The sequence below is a fragment of the Tenrec ecaudatus genome, chromosome 6, assembly GCF_050624435.1.
Source record: "Tenrec ecaudatus isolate mTenEca1 chromosome 6, mTenEca1.hap1, whole genome shotgun sequence".
In the NCBI taxonomy this organism is placed as follows: Eukaryota; Metazoa; Chordata; class Mammalia; order Afrosoricida; family Tenrecidae; genus Tenrec; species Tenrec ecaudatus.
This window is the reverse complement of record NC_134535.1, coordinates 135,233,817-135,253,911: the sequence shown is the minus strand read 5'-3', so window position 1 is coordinate 135,253,911 and position 20,095 is coordinate 135,233,817. Positions and strand designations below refer to the sequence as shown.

General features: G+C 53.4%; 2 protein-coding genes across 15 annotated transcripts in view; one reads left to right on the top strand and one right to left on the bottom strand.

The window, feature by feature from the left end:
• Positions 1–10,353, top strand: part of BID (BH3 interacting domain death agonist) — a 37,197-nt gene extending 26,844 nt beyond the window's left edge. For all 4 annotated transcript variants that reach the window (XM_075552274.1, XM_075552272.1, XM_075552271.1 and 1 more), the window contains exons 3-6: positions 3,432–3,642; positions 7,362–7,501; positions 8,535–8,747; positions 9,232–10,353. In XM_075552274.1, coding sequence (XP_075408389.1) covers positions 3,432–3,642; positions 7,362–7,501; positions 8,535–8,747; positions 9,232–9,243 — 576 coding nt within the window. In that variant the 3' untranslated portion in view covers positions 9,244–10,353. The remainder of the gene's footprint in view (positions 1–3,431; positions 3,643–7,361; positions 7,502–8,534; positions 8,748–9,231) is intronic.
• BCL2L13 (BCL2 like 13) overlaps positions 1,020–20,095 on the bottom strand; it is a 107,937-nt gene continuing 88,861 nt past the window's right edge. For 5 of the 11 annotated variants that reach the window (XM_075552259.1, XM_075552258.1, XM_075552261.1 and 2 more), the window contains one exon: positions 11,394–19,809. In XM_075552259.1, the coding sequence (XP_075408374.1) occupies positions 19,033–19,809 (777 nt within the window). In that variant the 3' untranslated portion in view covers positions 11,394–19,032. Of the gene's footprint in view, positions 9,336–9,813; positions 9,904–11,245; positions 11,362–11,393; positions 19,810–20,095 lie in introns of those variants that run through there. The other 6 variants (XM_075552269.1, XM_075552267.1, XM_075552260.1 and 3 more) reach the window with 5 other exon arrangements.

Here is a 20,095-nt window from a genome sequence, read left to right as displayed (position 1 = left end):
GAACACAAGGGATTCTGGGAGCTCTTCTACGTCCAGACAAAGCTCTCTCGCCCAGTGGCCAAAGTACTCTTCTGCTTAGTTCCATTTACACCTGCCCATCAATAATGCTGTGGGTTAGACACTGGGCTGCTAACCGCAGGTCAGTGGTTGGAGACCGCCAGCTGCTCTGAGGGAGGAAGAGGAGGCCATCTGCCCCAGAAAGATGGACAGCCTGGGGGGCCCTCTGTGGGGTTGGCTTAATGCCCCTCCCAGTCTGGCACTGTGGTCTCCGTCTCCTCTAGCTTTGAGAGGTGTGTGTCCCCTACCAGTCACTTTAGCTCATGGGGCGCTTTCATGTGAGGCATGTGCTGTCCCATCCTGGGGTCCCAGGCGACTCTCCCGTGTCGGAGGGTGCAGGGGCATTGCTCCCCAGGTTTGTTTTTTCCCTTAAAGATGAGAAAATGGAGCCACCAGCAGTAGGAGGCTCACCCAGTGTCCCACAGTGGTGGGCGTCGCGGAGAAGCCTCCTTTGGGTTGGTTCTCTTGTTTCTTGGGGTCTGACTTACTTGATGATCCTTCAGGGCAGACCCCCCTCATTGCAGTTTTCTCACGTTCTCCTTCCGTGTCTGGACACTCCGAGATACACTTCCCAGGGTTCGTCCAACTGAGGAGCTGGGGCTTTCCCAGGTTCCTGGCCTCTGGGCTGGCCGGTTCTTTTCTGCTGCCTTCAGCCCAGCGTGTAAGCCCTCAGCCAGCTGCCTCAAGTCTCACCTTGTTTCCTCTTGTGACCTGAAAGCAGCGGTTCTCAGCCTGGGGGTCGCGACCCATCCACAGGGGTCGCCCGATTCATGACGGTAGCAAAATGGCAGTGATGGAGTAGCAGCGAAAATAATGTTATGGTTGGGGGTCCCCACAACACGAGGGGTTGTATGAAAGGGTCGAGGCCTGAGGAAGGGTGAGAACCACTGCTTTAAAGAATGGTCCACAATCCAATGTTAACATCTGCTGACACATCCCATGTCGCTAGGTGGTCAGAAAAATGTCACCGCTCCGTCTCCATGCCCAAGCCCGCTGCCCTTGGCGTGCCCTGGCCCCCACTGGCCCCGGCCCAGCCTCTTCTCCCATGAAAACCTTGCCTTTCCTTCTCTGCCACCTGCTTTTCCCCTTGTTTGTGGTCAGCGATGGTGGGACTTGCACCAGCGATGGTGGGACTGACACAATTGTTGGTGACCAGCTCAGCATTCCATCTTTGAAAAGCACCTGTTTCGCATCCTCTAGCCCTGGTGGTGCAAACGGTTAAGTGCTTGACTCACAGGCAGGTCAGCAGTTCTGGTCCACCCGGCAGCTCCACAGGAAAAAGCTCTGGTGACCTGTTCCCATCAATATTAACTAACCCCAGCCCACCATCCTAAGTTAATTCCAACGCTAACAACTCGAGATTGGGCTGCGTCTTTCTTCCTCGGAGGGGCTGTTGGGTTTGAACCGCTAGTCTTGTGGTTGGCAGCCAAAACCTAGCCTACAGGGAGCACCCAGGGCTTAGGAAACCCTCCAGGGCAGTTCTTTGGTGTCACATGTTGTGTTAGCCTGGCTACTTTAGAGAAGCAAACCACAGAAACTCATGTACAAGAGAGAGTTTTATATAAAGGTCAAGTGCACCTCAAGAAAACATCCCAACCCAGTGCTGCCCAAGCCCAGTGCTACACAAGCCCACAAGTCCAGCATTAACTAATATGTCCAACACTAATCCACAATGTCTTCCTCCATCTCACAAAACACACACTATGACGCCGACTGCAAAGAGAAAAGCTGAGTCAGTGAGTGTGTAAGCATCTCAGCACTGGCAGGGGCTCCAGCACCCAGGGCTGCATCGGGGTAGGTCCATGTGGCTTCTCCTTGGAGATGTCTTGCAGGAAGTGAGCCTTGTCAGTTGAAGCAGGGAACCAGCTAAAGCACCCTGGTCCGACCACCACAAAGCAAGAGACCCAAGAACTAGAAAGGCGAGGCTCACTGAGCCATTTATCCCTCCGCCCTTCAATTAACCCCATCTGTCTTCATCGGCCAGGTTGGGATTATAAACTACCTACCTTGCATGTGGTTGACACTGAGACTCCCACGCCACCCACTAGCCACATGGAAAAGCCCCGATCCCAGAGCTGTTGTAACGAAGAGCCACAAGTGGGGCCTGAAAGACTCAAATGCTTTCTTCCCTACTCTGGAGACGCCTGGCGTCATGCTTGCCTCCTCCGGTCCCGGTGTCCTTGGCTTGCGGCCGCATCGCTGCAACCTCTGCCTCAGCCTTTACGTGGCTTCTCCTCTGCGCATCGTGTGAATCCCTTCTCCTGCCCGTTGGTTTAGAACCCAATCCTGATCCAGTACAACCTCGTCCGAAGTTGATAGCATCTTTAAGAACCTTATTTCCAAATAAGGTCACTGTCCTGGGTACCAGAGTTAGGACTTCAAGATCCCTCTATGGGGCGTAGCTCTCCAGTTTGCTCTGATCAGGATGCCTTCTGAGGCGGAAACGAGGCCTGTTCCGCCGGCCCCAGGCCCGGAGCCATTCGGGTTTTCTCCGGGACGCCTTTTACTTTAGAACTCATTTTGGAGGCCAAATATTTTCTTTGTTTAAAACCATTTGCTTGCTATCAATGGCCCTCCAATTTTTGGATTTTTCTAATGAAAAGTATTCACGACTTGGAGGGTGGAAAGTCAATTGTACCTGAGTCTCCATCATTTCTCTGACCTGCTCTTAAAGGTCAGAGTATCAGTTCTGCGTCCACCTGGACAGACGTCACAGGGGCCAGTGCCCCTAGCCTGCCAGGGCAGCTCATCCTCATCCAGTGGCTCGTCCGAGGACCAGCGGTGCTCACTGGTCAGGGCACGGACTCCCCAGCACGAGGTGGCGCTGCAGGCTGTGCCAAGGGCTGCTTCAGGGGCCTGTGAGGCGTCCACCCTCAGAACTCTCCAGGGCATACAGCCCCAGAAGTGGGCAGTGAGGTGCCTCATATTCCCTTGGCACTGCGGTCGGGTCCATTCCAACTCCTAGGAGGCGGCCCTATGGGGCAGAGTGGGACAGCCCCATCCTGGGCAGTGGCTGGTGGTTTGAAGTGCTGGCCTCGGGGTCGTGGTCGAGCGCTCTAACCATGGTGCCACCAGGATGCCTTCCCAGCATTTCTTGAAAATCTCGTGTCTCCATGGTGCCATCCTGGCCCTCCCAAGGGGGCTGTGGACAAAGAGAGCATCTAGGTGCGTGGTCACGGAAGGAGGCTTGGTTCTTGCGTCCCCGTGCTGGCATGGGGAAGCAGCCGTGGGTCTCCCTGCCCCGGCAGGCAGCCCGTCGGCACAATGGGTTCCAGGGGCCATGCTCTGAGTCCAGGAGCCGCGTCCTGCAGGGGGAACCTGGCCTGTGGGCCAGACTGTCCCCGAGCCCACAGGCCCGTCTCTCCTTTTCTCAGGGCAGCAATGGCACTGGCCACCCGAGCGAGCACATCACCAGCCTGCTGGTGTTCAGCTTCCTCAAACACTGCACCCACTGCAACTTCCGAAATGAGCTGGAGATGCTGGGCCGGGAGCTGCCCGCGGTGGCCTACCTGGAGGAGGAGGCCGAGGACCTGCAGACGGACGGCAACCGGAGCAGCCACTTCCGCCTGGAAGGAATCGCGGCAGGTGGGCACCGTGCCCCGGGGATCTGGACCTCCTTATTCCCAGTACCATCAGCGGCCCTGGCGCTGGAAGAGGCCTTTGGGTCCAGTCTCCACTCCTGGGTCTCAGTCGGCCACGTAGCTGCAGCTGTGTAGCCAGCGCTTGGCCTGCCTCTCGCGGTGTGGAACTCACCAGCTACCACTCCTGGGTGACTGGGCGATGTGCGGCCTGTGGGAATCGCCCCCGGTGCTACTGATTCTCCCCTCAGGGCCAGTAGAGACGAGGACAGGTGTTCGGGCACAGCCCATCAGACGACGCCCCTGATCGAGATTGTAGACCGGGGCCCTCACGTACACCAGTCATGTCAGCGCAGGGACACTAAAGAAAACAACCACTCATCGTGAGTGACTCTAGGACCCAGTAGCACTGCCCCTTTGGGTTCCGAGGCTGTAAATCTCGCTGGGCGCAGACAGCCCCATCTTTCTCCCGAGGAGCTGCCGGAGGATTCCAACTGCTGACCCTGCAGCCAGCAGCCCAGCCTCAGGTCCCAGGGTCCCAGATCCTGAGATTCCGATGTGTCCGTTGTGGGGGCAGCCCCCCCAGTGCTCTGCTCACACCATCCCAGTCCACTTCAACCATGCCTAGCTGATTTTCCAGCCAGTTGAAATCTACTTGGCTTCTTTGTAACAAGTCTTTTTTATTTTTTTAACGTGGCACCTTACACTTTGTTTTCTCTGTATACATTTGTGAGATAAACAAATATGTCCACAGATATTGAGTTACTTTCATAGACTTCCGACCCATAAACTGAGAAGCCCTGGTGGAGCCTAAAGGTCAGCAGTTCAAACCCACTAGCCACCCTCTGAGGGAAAGCTGAGGCTGTCTGCTTCCATAAAGAATTACAGCCCTGGAGACCACGTGGGCTGTTCTGCTCTGCCCTGCAGGGGCAGGGGCTGGGATTCCCCCGACGGCAGTGTGGTTTGCCTCAAATAAGATTGCTAGACTGGCATGGAGGGCTGTGAGCCACCTTTCCCATGAGGCGACTTCGACCAAGCAGCAACTAGTAGGCATGGCCAAGTGGGCCCTGGAGTCAGTCGTCTGGCTTTGAGCTTACACCCAGCTGTCCCCCTGGTGGGGGCACTGCCTCCAACTGCAGACTTTCTGTGTCCCTGGCCCATACTGCTCACCTGGGGCGGGAAAGGGCAGCTGGGAGTTGGTGTTAGTACTGGACTGGCAGAGGCTGCCCCAGGCTGCAAGCAGCATGTTGACGTGCGGCCACTCCCGGGTCTGGTCTTATACCCTGGAACTGTGGGAGAAACTTCTCCACACTACCCAGGCCCCGGACCCAGTTCCAGCTGCTGACTCCCAACCTCCTGGGTGGAGGTGACCAGGTGCTTCCCGTGCACACCCTGTTTAAAACCAGTCACTGCCCAGAGTCCAATGTGACTCTTGGGGTCTCAGTGGGACCCAGGCACCCTAACCCAAGGGTAGGACACATCTACCCTGGGCCACTCTCCTGGCATAAAGGTGGCACTGCCCCCTGGTGGCTGCACAGAAGACAGCCAACCCAGCCCTGTGGCCTCCGGCCCTGCCTGGAAGTAGCTTGGGTGGGAACGGGGCAGCAATGCCCCTGACCCCCCAGCTACGGTATGCCAGTGACTTCTGCCAGCCCCCAGTACCTGGCACCTCTAGAAAGACTTAGAAAGGGCCAGGGAAGGGGTGGGGGCGGCATTGCTCTATGGAGCTGCTGCAGTGTCATTGGGCCAGCGGCCGTGGCTGAGGCTGCCCCTGCACCCCATCTACACTAGTTCTTTAGTACTTACTACCCATTGGAACGACCGGGTGTGGGACACTTCAAAAACAGAACTACACTTGATCCTGGATCATGGGCTATCGTGTAACACTGTTTCTTTGTCGGGGAGTCGTCCTGAGTGGCTTGTTTTTCCTGAAAAGAGGCCACCTCAGCTTGGGAATGTGTGAGCTATGGTGCCCACTGCCTGTAGTCTGCAGAGCCTGACGCAGCCCAGATGGCATTGATGAAGGAGATGCTGGCTGGTCCTTCAGCTCACCCTGTGGTAGAGACTAGCGTGCAGATTCAGTACCTCACAAGGCCTGGGACGCAATGGAAACCACATGCCATTGGTGAGGTAACTTGCCCAGCTGGGCTCCAGCAGGCCAGCCATGAACTGGTGACCAGAGGCCAGGGCAAGGTGTACCTAATCCCTGATGCCGGGCAGATTAGGGACTGTGGGGGCCAGGAGGTGATCATTTGCTCCCGGGGGAGTCAGGAAAATCTTGAAGCTGCACCTGCCCCAGAGCAGAGGCTGGGGCAGCATGGCTCTTGGGCCAGCTGCAGGGCCCCTGGCGAGGTGGCTTGGAGCAGAGAGCCGGGCAGGTGGGTTTGGTTAGCGCCTCTGAAAGTGACAGTGTAAGATGAAGCCAGACCCTGTCTTCAGGCAGGGGAGCAGATGGAAGGTCCTGGGCAGAAAGGTGAGGTCCTGGCCAGGCCTAGGGGGCAGTCAGTGAGACACCAGGGGCACAATATTTAATTAGCCAAACGAGAGACGATGAGCCACCCACCCCCAGGTGGTGGCAGTGCCGTGGGAAGGACAGACGGACGGTAGCTGAGGGTTGGTGCAATGCACTGCAGAGGCAAGGTGAGGTTGAGGTTTGCAGAGGGAAGTTGCGAGCCCAGAGAAATAAGAGCTGGTATTTATGGAATCATTTCCAGGATGGAGGCACAGGGCCTCCAGAGAAAGATGAGGCTTTCTGTCCCGCCCCTGTTGTGCCGTCCATCCGAGTCGGACTCGCCTCAATGGCAGGGTGTTAGATCCTGGGCCCCGTTCATCTCACCTTTCTTTCTGCATTTGTTTATTGAGCACCTGTTGTGTGTGCTGGGTATTTGGCAGTGAATGAAACACGTTATGATGTGTGGCCCTTATGAAACTTACATCATCACAAATAACATAAGACAATCTATGAGAGGCCTTCAAAAAGTTTGGGGGAAATGGAAATTAAGATAGTTACCTCATGTCGTCCTAAGTGCCAAAGGGGACAGTGGGAAGGGACAGGTGGACAAGGAGTCAGGCCTATTCCTGTTGGACTGGAGACCGTCAGACAGGGCCCCCCAGAGGGAGGCTGGAGCGGGCCCTGCCTTGCAGAGTGAAGGCCTTCAGGCAGGCGTAGCAGCAGATTGGGAGGGAGAGTTCCGGTTAGAGCTATGGCGCCCTGGTAGTGTAGTGGTTACACACGTGGCTGCCATCTGCGTGGTCAGCAATTTGAAACCACCAACCGGGAGAGAGATTGGGCTTTCCATTCCCGTCAACATGGGCGTTGCAGGGCATCAGCAGTGACTTGATGGCCGTGATTATAGCTCGGTCTTAGGAAGCCTTGGGTGAGATGAGTGTGGTCTCCACAACCTAGTGACACTTACTTCCCAAGACTAGGAAGCAGAGGTGGGACCTAAACAGCCCCTGCCCTGAAAGCATCGTGGCGGCCACTGGGGGTCCAGAAGTGGCAGGCCCTGGGCTGCGTCTCGGTTTGTGTCGGACACCGATCATGAATGCTCCCAGCATCTCGGGTCCTGCGGGGCAGAGGCTCCCTGCCCTCCCCCGGTGGGGGGCCCAGCGGCGTGGAGCTGCGAAGAGGCAGGCGCAGACGCCTCTCCCGTGGGGGTGGGGAGGAGTGGGTCCGGCTGTTGTCTGAGTGCGCTGTGTCTCTCCTGCCCCTGCCTGGGCGCTCAGATTCCGACAGCCAGGACGAGGTCATCCACAACATCGCCATGCGACTTGCCCAGATGGGGGACGAGATGGAAAGCCGGGTCCAGCCAGGTCTGGTGCAAAACCTGGTGATGCGTTTTAGGAATGCGAACCTGTCTGAGGAAGTAAGTAAAGCCTTTCGGCTCGCTGACACCTTCCCTCGGCTCAGGGGGCAGGGTGAGGGCTGTCTTACTGGTCCGTAGAGGCAGCGAGGGACGCTCAGAAGATTGTGAGCGGTGGCATTTCACAATCCGGAACCTTGAGGCAGAGCCAGGGGTGGAGGGATAAAAGACCTGCAACAGGATTGTCTGTGAAATACGTGTGGCTTGTCCCGAAATCACCCCTACTCTCGTTTTAGTTCCGGCCTGCTGGATAGAGATGCCGGTAGAGAGCTCACCCAAGTGTGACAGAGAAGTCACTCTTGGTGCTGTGGTCATAGACAATCCCTCTGCAAGGAATGACTGGGCTGGTCCATTTGCTTGGCATCTGGCAGGATTCCAGACACTCTTGAATGGGTCCAAGGCTCTCTGTTCTTCCTGAAGAACCTTGGAGAGGGGGTGGGGGAATGCCCCAGGCCACCAGATTAGTGCCTGTAGGTACAGACGCTCACAGGAGACGTCTCCCCTCGGCTTCTGCTAGCAAATGCACCATCCTGTAGGCGTTGGCCAGCACGTCAAGCCGTCTGTCTTCCACGAAGGTTTTTTCTCCATTCTGGTGATGTCTACAGCAGCCACCGTAGTCCGAGGAATGCCTCGGGGCCACTCCCAGGGGAATTTCTTGCTTGAATGGGTCTAATGAGGGATGATCTGCCTCTCCTGTGGTGGGGGAATGTAACGTGTGGCCCCTCACCCCATTCCTTTGTGAGACATGGGGTTTGGGCAGTCCCTGTCTGACGGTGAGCATGCAGTGGTGCTCAACTCAGCATGTGTGTGGCTAAGGAGCATCCCACTCCAGGCAGTGAGCTCAGACTCTGCTTCCTGCTGCCTCTCGATGTTTCCCACTCTCTGCACCAACACCCCTCGCTGGCTGAGAGCTACTTACTGCTGAGATCAAAGGAGGCGTCCTACTTGCCGTTGAGAGGCTGGCCTGGGACGGCTCTTTTAACAAAGAATCTTAGTAATTGGTCCTGTGTGGTTTTTCCTCTGTACTCCTGTCCAGGACAGAAGGCGTGACCTGGCAGCTGCCCTGGACCAGGCGATGCAGGACTTCCCCAGGGACATGGAAGTGGAAAAGACCAAGCTAATGTTGGCCATGCTGTTGGCCAAAAAGGTGGCCGATCACACGCCGTCCTTGTTCCGTGAGGTCTTTCGCACAGCTGTGAGCTTTATTAACCAGGATCTACGCGCCTACGTGAGGAACTTGGGCAGAAACGTAAGAACCAGCGATGTCTGCTCGGGTCTTGCTTACGCCGTCTCGGTTTTCTGCCTGCTCCCATCTCTGTTCCTCTCCAGTGGGAGACCAGGCGCATCCCTGCTGCTGGGGACGGAGCCTACCTCCTGCTTAGGATGAAAGGCTTGGGTTTGTTTTCCCGAGGGATGAACTTAACAGTGGAAGATGCTTCCTTTTAATGAGTTACTATTCCAGGAAGGAGCCCTGGTGGTGCAGTGGTCAGCCATTCAAAACCACCAGCCCTTCCTCGGGATAAAGATTTAGCTTCGGAAACCAGAGGAAGGTCTACCTTGTCCTATAGGGTGGCCGTGAGGCAACTCTGACAGTTTGTGTACTCTCTGTGCAGATGAAGGCTTGCTTGATACTGTAGCAGAATCTTACTGAAATGGAAGAAAGCAGGGCTTAGTGGCTATGACGTCAGGCAGTGGGCTGGCTGCTAACTGGCTGCTCTCCTTGTTCCTTGTAGGAGGTGGACTGAGCAGGTCTGCAACGCGTGACCGGCGCAAACTGGCTGTGGTGACTTCAGGACAGCTGCTGCTGCGGGATGGCGCCACGGCCGCTGAGCCAAAGCTGTTAGGGAAGAGAGATGTCAGCTATTTATTTCTCCTTTACAGATTTTCCAGTAGTGACCCATTTAGATATGCCGTTATACTTGAAAGAGCATTGCGTTGTGCACTCCCCAAACCCCTTGTTCCTCATTTCGGGCCGAAGGAGAGCTCACTCGGAGTTTAAATTTAAAAACGGTGTAAAGCAGAAGGGAAAGTCTTTCCAGTTCCAGCTGTGCCCTTGGGCCTTGCTCTTGTGGCAGTGTCCTGTGTGAGGCGAGAGCAAGGACATGCTTATACCCCTCACAGGGAGGCCTCGCAAAGGAACTCCAGGGGACAGGAAACTCAAACCTTAATACATAGGTCTCCTTTGTCCCATTGGACTTTCTCGGAAGTCACCAACCATAGATCAAGGGGTGGTGATGGTGAAGTAAAGGCCGTGTCACTAGCTCTCTCTGCAAGAAGTCACTGCGTGAGCACTTCCGGCCGAGGACTGCGCAGACCTGGGGCTGCCTGTTAGCAATCTCGCCACTTCCATCCCGTCGCTGATGCCTCTGGCCGGGACGGGCTTCTCCAGATGGACTTCCGTCTCCCTGCGGGCCACAATTGGAATGTGAGGAACGACAAAGCCAATCTCAGGTTGTACTCAGGGGAACAGGACCAAGAGAAAGCTGTAGGAGTCTGGCTCCCAATGGCAGGCATGTGCCCAGGAGCCCCTTGGGGAACACTGCAGTTGGGTGCTGGGTCTGGATGGCACCCGCTGCCCTTAAGGACCACAGGCGCAGCTCGCTACGACCACACTGCTGCTGAGCACGAGTGATGACAGTGCTGTGACATCCTGTGTTAGGCAAAACCCTTTGTTCCTTGAGTTGCAAAGTGCTCTGTTGCAGCATGCCATGTGGTGGCTGCTGCCAGTCTGCCATCTGCACCGCTGGTGGGGCGCGCTGGAGGCTGATGCCCGGCAGCCAGCTCGGTGAGGTTAGATGATTCATTGCTGTGCAGTATAATGGCTACATTGGGAAATAAATCTCACAGTAATGCTATTGTGTTGGAGTGGTGTTTTTTTTTAAGATTCTAGAATCACACATGTACATCCATTCAGGTGTACATCAAATTGTAAACACAATCAGGGTCTCAGTAGGGAAGCGGTTCTCAACCCTTTCATACAGTTCCCCATGTGGGGGTGAGTTCCCAACCAACCATAAAGTTTTCCTAACTATTTCATAACTGTAATTCTGCAACTGTTATGATCAGGTGACCCTGGGAAAGGGTCATTCAACCCCCAGGTTGAGATAATTTCTTCCAAAAGCACTTTAAATGCGAGCGAAGCCAGTGCACCACCGCGAAGCGGAGGTGGAGCTGCTCGGCTCCCGTCTCTGGACAGCAGCAATCTGCCTTGCTTCCCACCAGTCAGTGTATTTCACCAACCAACCTTTCGTTTTGCAACTGAGAGCTGAATCTGCACCACCAGGGCTCCTGTAAGCACCAGGTAGTCAACCGAATCCACGAAACCGCTCATGGCCCAGATTCTTGTAATCTGACCTTTCACAGCTGCTCATCAGCGGATGTTTGCAGAGGTTAATGTCGACCACCACCGTCATGTGGCTGATGAACATGTTGGTGTCAACTTTTCCAGATGGAGACTGAGACCTTCCCTAAACCAGCCTTATAAACGCACCCCGTTGAATCCCAAGCAGATGTTCTGCTCTCTGGTCATGGGGTCCTCTCCAGCCAGCATGCCCTACAAGATAGTGGGCTTTGCACTGGTTGAAGACCTGTGGGATTGAGAGGACTGCCCAGTTCAGAGGGCGTGGCTTTCAGTTTTGCTCTTTTAATGCTTAAATTAAGTGACAGCCAGCCCATGATTAACATAAAAAGCAATCTCTTCCAAAAGACTATTGGGGTGTGTGTCCAGGTCAGATGAAGCCCGCTCACCTCTTAGAAGATGGCCTCTTGGATCCAAGGGGCCGCCACAATCGTGGAGGGGTGTCCTGGATGTTACCACTATCTTCTCGGCACCTCAGTGACCGCTCCCAAGTTACAGATGTAGGCTAGCACACGAATAGAAAGACCAGTCACTGGATTCTCTTCAAACCTTTTTATTGCATCCTCCAGTGGGTTGTCCCTGATACATTAATTCTAAGGGCACAGTTCATAGAGCCAAGTCCTGATTCTTCTGTTTCCCCGGATGTGACTGGAAAGGTCAGAAGGCAGGCAAGCAGAAGGGGAAGGGGCGGGCCAGAGTAAGCCACAATAATAAATCCGGCATGGCCAATCATAACAAGTAGAGCCAATGGTACTTTAACATAAAAGGTGTATTGCTGAGGTGAAATTCATCTATTTACATTACCACGATTCCCATTTAATTCCAGTATATCTGAGATGAGTACTAGAACCAATGACTGAACTCCACTGCAGAGGAACTTAAGGAGGAAGAGGCACTTTTAGTCTGAAGGGAGAAAGACAAGGAAAAATCACAGGGTGCATGAAAAAAAAACTTTGCCTTTAGGAGCAATCTGTGATAGAAATTATCAAAAACTACTGAGTTATTCCAGATCCTGTAAAAAGGTAAACTTTACTTCCGAGAAAGAAGCAATACACTTGTCATCTTCATGTGTCAGTGCTTTTGTTCCAACTACATTAACCAGTGTCCTCCAGGGGTGCAGGACTTGCTGGGGGGGCGTATCACTAAAACGTCCCACATACAAGACCCGAGGCGAGCCTGCTGCTGGACGCAGCTCATGAATGCAAGGCCTTGCAGAGATCCCTGAGAACAGTCCCCACCCGAGCTGACTGCAGTGGCTGCCGGCCGAGTCCTCTGGCCGGAAACGCGTGAAGGACTGGTGGCTGTAACGGCGCTTGACGTGGATGCAGTTACGGCTTAACATCTTGGGGAAAGAAAGGAAAGACAAGATTGGGCTTCCAAGTCTCGGCTAACTACCAAACACTGTATTTCCAGAAACGGGCATTCTTCAGAGTCGAAGGAATGCCCTTGGGTGGACTTGCCCTTTGGAGTGAGCGGCGCCCATGGCTTTGCCTGGTCAGTCCTAGAAGTGATCGCTTATAAGTTGTCACCTGTCCTGGAGGGCTCCCCCTCGGCCCCACCTCCCCCCCACAGGCTCAAGGTAGGAACCGAGGGTGCAGAGAGGAGAAGGAAAGGCCTGGTGCTGCCGCCTGCGGTTGCCTCACTTGAGCATTTGGGGATGCACCCATGCCAGACTGCCTGTCGTCAGGTGTCATCCATAGGTTCCGACTCAGACGGCTTAGGACATCACGGAGCATGTGCCTAACACACTAACCAAGAAAGCTAATGAAAGCTGTACCAGGGATGACAATTCCTGAAGGACAAGGCACCACATAACTACAGAAATTTCTGGTACAGTGAGAAGCGGGAACAGCGAACAGCCCCAAACAGACCTTCCCGAGTTTGTCTGCCGAGCACCCTACGGCCCCTCCGTACACACTGCACTGTGCCCTGCCTGCGGAGGCTGGGGGAACCTTGGGGCACGGCGGGGTGGTGGGCCTCCAGAGTGCGGTGGCCCAGAGTGCTTAGCGGGCCACAAAGGAGTGAACGGGGAATGCACTAGACTTGGAGTCAGAAAAATTTGAATCGCTGCCTTGCATCTCAAGCTAAGTCACAAGCCACGATGGAGTTTCCTCTGTGTGTGACCTGGGAACAAAAGGAGTATCAATCGATACTAGAGCTGCGAAGGTGGTGTAAAGTGTGTTAGAAAACAAACAATCCCTGGCACCTCTCAGATGCCCAGTTAATAGTTGATAAAAATAGAATTCCCCAAACACAAGACTCTTGGGATAAGGCTAGACAGTCTCCGGAGTTAACCACGGGAGCCATTCCTACGTGGACAAGTCACGTTTGTAGGTGAGGCGGAGGAAGAGGGGCATGAGGTGGTTTTACATCCATCCTTCAGTCAGGGCACAGCAGGCGCTCCAACCCACCAGCTGCCCCACAGAAGCAGGATGCGGCCGTCTGTTCCCATCAAGCTTTACAGCCTAGGAAACTAACACCAGGGAGGTTCGCTATGAATTAGAACCAACTTGTTGGCAGTGGGTTTAGTGCAAGAAAGGGCGCATGACTTAAAAGCTACACATGCAGCAAGTGAAGGGGGATCGTGATGATGAGTTTGCTGCCAGGAGGTTCTGGTTCAGTCATTTCAAAGTGAAGACAAACTGACCAGGGATCTGAGTAGGTTCATTTGGGTTCTCTGGTTGAGAACTGAGATTCCCGCCCCAGAAGAGAGTCTACATTTTAACAATTCGCTAGGTGATTGTTGTTTAAGAATGAATCACCTGGCCCCTCCCCACCAGAAGAATTTACTTGAGGACGGCACTGAAGCTACAGCTCAGGAAGAGGAACACGTATGATCAGAGCACACAGGAGCAAATGAAGGGGGAGGAAGAGTGGAGCACATCCTGGCCCACCAGTCCTGGAGGACGATATCCCCGCTCTGAACAGCCAATGCACAGAGTGGACCATATGGCTGATCCCACTATGAGAACCACCGTCCCTCGCTGGCCCAGGGCCTGAAGGGAGACAACACTGGAGACTCAGTGTTGAGACTGGCCTGGACTGGCCCTGCGACACTGAGGCAAACCACTAAAGGCATGTAACAGAGCAACCGTGGAAGCAGAGCAGGGAGCCCCCGAGGGAGTACACAGGACAGACTCTGGGCAAGAGCATGGCACTCCATCGGACCTGACTGAAGGACATGCCTAGATATAAAAAATCAGACCCTGATCTATTTATAGGTGTTTCTTTTAAAAAATGTTTTGTCCTTATCGCTGTGTTCTCATTTGTCACCTATCTTGCTATGGCTTGATTTTTGGTGCATATTATTATCTCTGCAGATCTATCTAGATAAGATAGGCTGGAGGGAAAACAATGGGAACCAATGGTTCCGAGGAGACACGGGAGCAGGGGAGGCGGGGGTAAGGAGGTGGTGCTGACCAACCCAGGGGCGGGAGCAACAAGTGATCCAAAATCAGTGGTAAGGAGAGTGAGAAGCCTGGTAGAGATTCAGCAAGGGCAATGTAACCGAGAGAAATTACTGAAACCCAAATGAAGGCTGAGCATGATAGTGGGACAAGCGGAAAGTAAAAGGAAAGAACCAGATGAAAAAGGGTTTTTAATTTATAGAGGTCTAAATACTGACATGTTCATATGTAAATATATTTATATAGGAGGGTGGGGAAATAGATCTAAGTGCATATATTTATAGGTTTAGTATTAAGACAGCAGATGGACATTGGGCCTCCACTCAAGTACTTACTCAATGCAAGAACATGTTCTATTAAATTGGCATTCCATGATGCACACCTTCCCGACACGATTGCTAAAAAAAAAAATGAGTGCATAAGCAAATGTGAAGAAAGCTGATGGTGCCTGGCTATCAAAAGATACAGCATCTGGGGTCTTAAAGGCTTGAAGATAAAGAAGCAGCCATCTAGCTGAGAAGCATCAAAGCCCACATGGAAGAAGCACACCTGCCTGTGTGATCACGAGGTGTCAAAGAGATCAGGTATCAAGCATCAAAGAACAAAAAATACCATTGTAAATGAGGGTGAGTGCAGAGTGGAGACTCAAAGCCCATCAGTAGGCAACTGCATACCCCCTTACTGAAGGGTTGTGAGGAGATGAGCCAGTCAGGGTGCAGGGTAGCAATGATGAAACATAACTTTCCTCTAGTTCTTAAATGCTTCCCCCCGTCCCCCACTATCATGATCCCAATTCTACCTTACAAATCTGGCTAGACCAGAGGATGTACATAGGTACAGATAGAAACTGGAAACAGGGAATCCAGGACAGATGACCCTTTCAGGACCAGTGGTGAGAGTGGCAATACTTGGAGGGTGGAGGGAATGTGGGGTGGAAAGGGGGAACCGATTACAAGAATCTATGTATAGCCTCCTCCCTGGGAGATAGACAGCAGAGGGCAGGGGAAGACGTCAGGCAGTGTAACATATGACAAAATAATAATTTATAAATTATGAAGGGTTCATGAGGGAGGGGAGAATGGGGAGAGAAGGGAAAAATGAGGTGATATTAAGGGCTCAAGTAGAAGGCAAATGTTTTGAGAATGATGGCAACAAGTGTACATATGTACTTGACACAATGGATGGATGTACGGATTGTGATAAAATTGTATGAGCCACCAATAAAATGATTTCAAAACAAAACAAAAAAAGAATGCATCACCTGGGGCTACTAATAAACTGTAGATACAGATTCAGAATCTCTGGGGTGGGAATACAAATCCTCAGCAGGTCAAAGGGGAGTAACTGGCTCAAAGCCCTAAAATGTACCTCACATTAAAAGGCAACAAGGAACGGGATTGCCAGAACCCGAGGCCCGTCGGCATTTTAATATGGAAAAAACACCCCACTGGCAGACTCATCTGTTGAACCGTCTCCTCGATGAATGGTTTAACAAGAGGCTATCATTAATGCCAGATCGTGTTATGCCAGGAAAGAGGGAACACTTCACTGGCATCAAATACGTTGCCTAGGAGACTAAATGAGCCCATGCTTAAATTAGCCTGGTGGGCTTTACGTTGCCTCTGAGTGACCAGAGAGTCTACCACAGATGTGATCGCCACCTCAGAGACCAGGCACGAAGTAAGGGAGGGAGAAGGAAATGATTCTCCCACTCATTTCTATACAATCCAACAATCAAAATTCCATGGCTCCTTTGAAGAGGGACTTCAACGAGTTCATGGAAAATTTCCATTACCTTTTCGTGAACTTTAAAAGTCCCCTTGCATTTGTCCATGTGACACGCCTTTAGTGAAGCTGCCGAGGAGCAGGCGTGACTTTTACACACACAGAGACCATCAGCACAAATCTCCTTCCCACCAAGCTGAGGGTAGCTCTGCTTCAAGGCTGGGGACTAGCCTGGGCAGGGGGTGCATGTGACAGGAGAGACGGGACAGAAATACAGGCAAGAGGTGATGTCAGGACACTGTGTAGGTTGGGGGGTGGGGTGGGGGGAGAACCAGAAGGCCAGCAGTGACATTCCTTTACTAGGAAGGTCTCTAAAGGGCACCGGTGGTCAGGGAGTCCCCCTAAGGCACAGTGTAGGCACAGACTGGTTTCTGGAGGCCCAGAATGCCTCCACTGTAGTGCAGGGAGGGCCTACATGATCAGTTGGCATTCCTCAACTCTGGCACTCTTTCCCCAGAGAACTTCACTGCCTTTTTGCCAGATGATCAGAAATGACTACACTGAGTAAGGCAGCTAAGAAGAGTTCTAGAGGACTTTTTAACAAAAACGTGTCTTTCATAGTTCACAGGCCGAGGAACAAGAAACGGGAAATGAAGCTTCCTTCTGACATCTGTGTTCCATACACAGGTCAGATTCATTCTCAAGTTCCCCTTTCCCTTAGATTTCCATGTTACAAGAATCAGGGGACAAGAAGAAATGGCTTCCTACCAAGAGCCTCCACCCAAAAAGGCTGAGAAAGCACTTTACCATGTAACAGCAAATGACAGGAGCACTGGAAGACGGTCCTCACTGGGCCAGAGGCAGGGGACAGGGAGCTGAAGGCAGCCTGACGGCACTGGTGTCCAGCAGCCGACGCGTACAGCTGCTAACCAAAAGGTCGGGTCAGAGGCACTCAGAGGAGGTCTGGTGAGCAACTTCTGAAAACAGCCCCGAGAACCCCATGGAGTACATACACTTCTATTCTGGCACACGAGGCCACTGTGTCCGCAGCATTTTAAGAAGATCCAACGCCGATGGAGAAGAGTCTCCACTTACCACCACCCAGCCGGAACCAGGCGTTACTGCTCAGACAGGAGAGAAAGCAGCTTGCCAGTACCACCATCGATGTCACGCCTCCTTATAGTCTGTCAGTCTGTGGAGAACACAGTTCCCAAGACCTAGCCTTGAGCCCTGAGCACCTGGCTTCTATTACGGCTTAGGTGTGCTCGCAACTGTCCCGGGGCTGAGGTCTGGTTTTAAAGGTGTTCCAACACTGGAAGGGAAATACTTTGTCTTAAAAGCAAAAAACCCCCAAACAACCAAAACACAACCAACAGTGTTCTTAACCTAGAAGAACACGGCACAGCAATCAAAATACACATCCATGGAGGGGGTGGGGATGCTTGATGAGCCCTGCTTCTGCTCACCATTGCGCACGCCAAACATGCCACGCTCATGCCAAACACCACTCCCCAGGCGGGGCATTGAAACTCTGAACATGAACACTGCATCCGAGAGTTGAACAGACAGCGCAGGTTCTGAATAATTCTGACCGCCATATAAATAGTACTGCATTAGGGAGATTTCATCCTAAAAAATAAAACAAATGCACATTTAAAACGTCATGTTGGGGTGTGATCAGGGTAGGTAAAATAATTTTATTATAGATTCCAGAACCTAAAAGCAATTTGTTACATTAACTGAGAATAATCTGAGTGCTCTTTTGTCCCACATGTGTCCGCCCAGTGGCCCTGCGGTTCCTGGGCACTAGAGGACACAGGCTCATTTGGGTGTATCACCCTAGCTCACCCTGGCTCATGACGAGGAGGGGCTGTCCGTGAACTCTGACAGCCAAACGAGAAATCCGAGGTTGAGACTGGAGCCTCTTTTCCCACTTTTATTTTGATGATTCTAAGGAGACGTTCTCTTATGTAATAGAAGTTATGCTTCAAAAGGTTCTGTACCCACGCCCCCATTTGAAGATGCTGACCACAGAGCAAGCAGCCCGGGTGACTGAGGATAGACTGGGAGAGAGCTGAGGGCATGGGGTGTACTACCCCAGGGTTCCCAGCAGTGACCTCCAATACTACAAATGCTGCCGCCTGGCAGATAATCTAAGGTGAACACAGACAAAAAGGTCCTCCTCCTGCCTCTACACAAGATAAGTCTCTCCCTGCAAGGGGTAAGCTCGCCTTGGCTCGTGTGGGCAGGGGACCTGAGGCCTCTGTACTTGAGTGGCTTTCAGGCTTCCTCAAGGCGGCATCTTTCCCAGGTAAGTCTAAGCAGGAATAGAGAGCAGGCCCTGGCAGGCTCTCCCGAGAGCAACATTGCGGAAACCAAGAGGCTGCTGAGACAGAGGGGAGGACCCCTCATGCTACAGGGGAGAGAGAAGGGGCAAAAAAGCGGCTACAAATCCAGCCTGTTCCCCAGGAACGCTGATATTCCAAAGGGATCAGCAGTGGACAAGCCCACAGCTAAGCCCTCTTGCCTAGGAATCCAGCCTCCTACATGCACCCTCTCCCTCCCAAGCAGCAGCTCTCCACCAGCAGGGACTCCTGCCCCCAGAGGACATTTGGAAATGTCGAGATATTTTTGGTTGCCATAACTAAGGAGTTGGGGGGGTGGGGGGGAGGAGTTACTGGCATCTAGTGGTGGGTAAGGCCAGGAAGTTGCTCAATATCCTATGATGCACAGACAGCCACTCACAAGGAACTGTCAAAAACACCCGTCCGCGGCCGGCCGGGGAGCCCTGCTCACCAGGGAACACTGCACTGCCGAGGGTCTGAAGCCAGCAGGAGCCCACAACCCCGGGGATGCGTAATCAAATGCCAAACTCCCTTTGCCACAAGCCCTTGGGTGTGGCTCCATCCACGATTTTGTTGAATGGAAGCCCCCATGACCCAGATTCTACAAGTGTCCCCCGAGGCAGCCGCCAGTGGGTCAAGTTCCAGCCAGCGCACAAAAAACGTTGAGCCCTTTTGTCTTCTTTCTCTTTGAAAAACCGGTTATTTCTTTCTGAGAGCCAGTGTCACCCCAACAGCCACCGCGAGGACGGCCATCGCAGCAGCCCCTCCAAACAGCAGTATGAACTTGCCCTCGGACAGCGGCATGGCTTTCTCTGCAGCCCCGGAGGGCTCTTTCCCGATTCTGCTCTTGAGGGCGCTCAGGGGGGTCGGTGTGGGCTCCAGGGCAGGGCCCACTTCCACTTCTGCCCCTGTATCGAGCTGCCCAGGCTCCGTGGTGGCAGCTCTCACCTCCTCTTCATCAAACTCCACAAACAAAGATGTGGCGGGGCTGGTTTTCTCAGCTGCAGCCATTCCTGGGTGGGCTTCCCTGGTGTGCAGCAGGTTAGGGGCAGTGCTAAGTGGAAGCAGGGGCTCAGGGGTCTCGGGGAACGCTGCCTGCAGCCCCGCGGCGGCCCCCTCCAGGCCCTCGGGGATTTCGTCTTTCTCCACGTGCACGATGTCAGAATTGGAGGAGTTGTTCTCACTCTTCTCTCCCGCTCCATTGCTGTCCAAGCTCTTCACTTCTTCGGGATCCACTGCAATCTGCTGCCAGGACTCGGGACCTAGCGACACCGGCAGGCTTTCCGTGTGCCAGCTCTGGCTGGCCGACAAAGAGACGGGCAAGCTCTCGGACTGCCAAGAAGTGGTCACAGTGGGAGACTCTGGAGGACTGACTTGTCCCGAGCTGTCACTGGGCAGGATATAGATGTCATTGCTGTCTTCTGCAATGACTCCAGGGTCTTCCTCTTCCTCTGGCTCAAGACTGAAGACCGCCCCCTGGGAGAGAAGGAGGAGAGTCAAGGCAAGGAGCAGCAAAGAGGTCGCAAACGAGTGCCAGTCAGGGAAAGGAAGCCCCAGGTCTTTCCCTCAACTGAAGTTCCAGGAGCGAGTACAAAGCGTGAGCCTCCGTGGTTTTCAGGGTCTCACTCACTGCCATCAACCTGACCCTGCCTCAAGGAGAGCCTGTAGGACAGAGTAGAATCGCTCCCCTGCCTTTCCAAGACTGTAACGCTTTAGACGAATAGAAAGCCTGGTTTTTCTCCCAGAGAGCGACAAGTTTTCT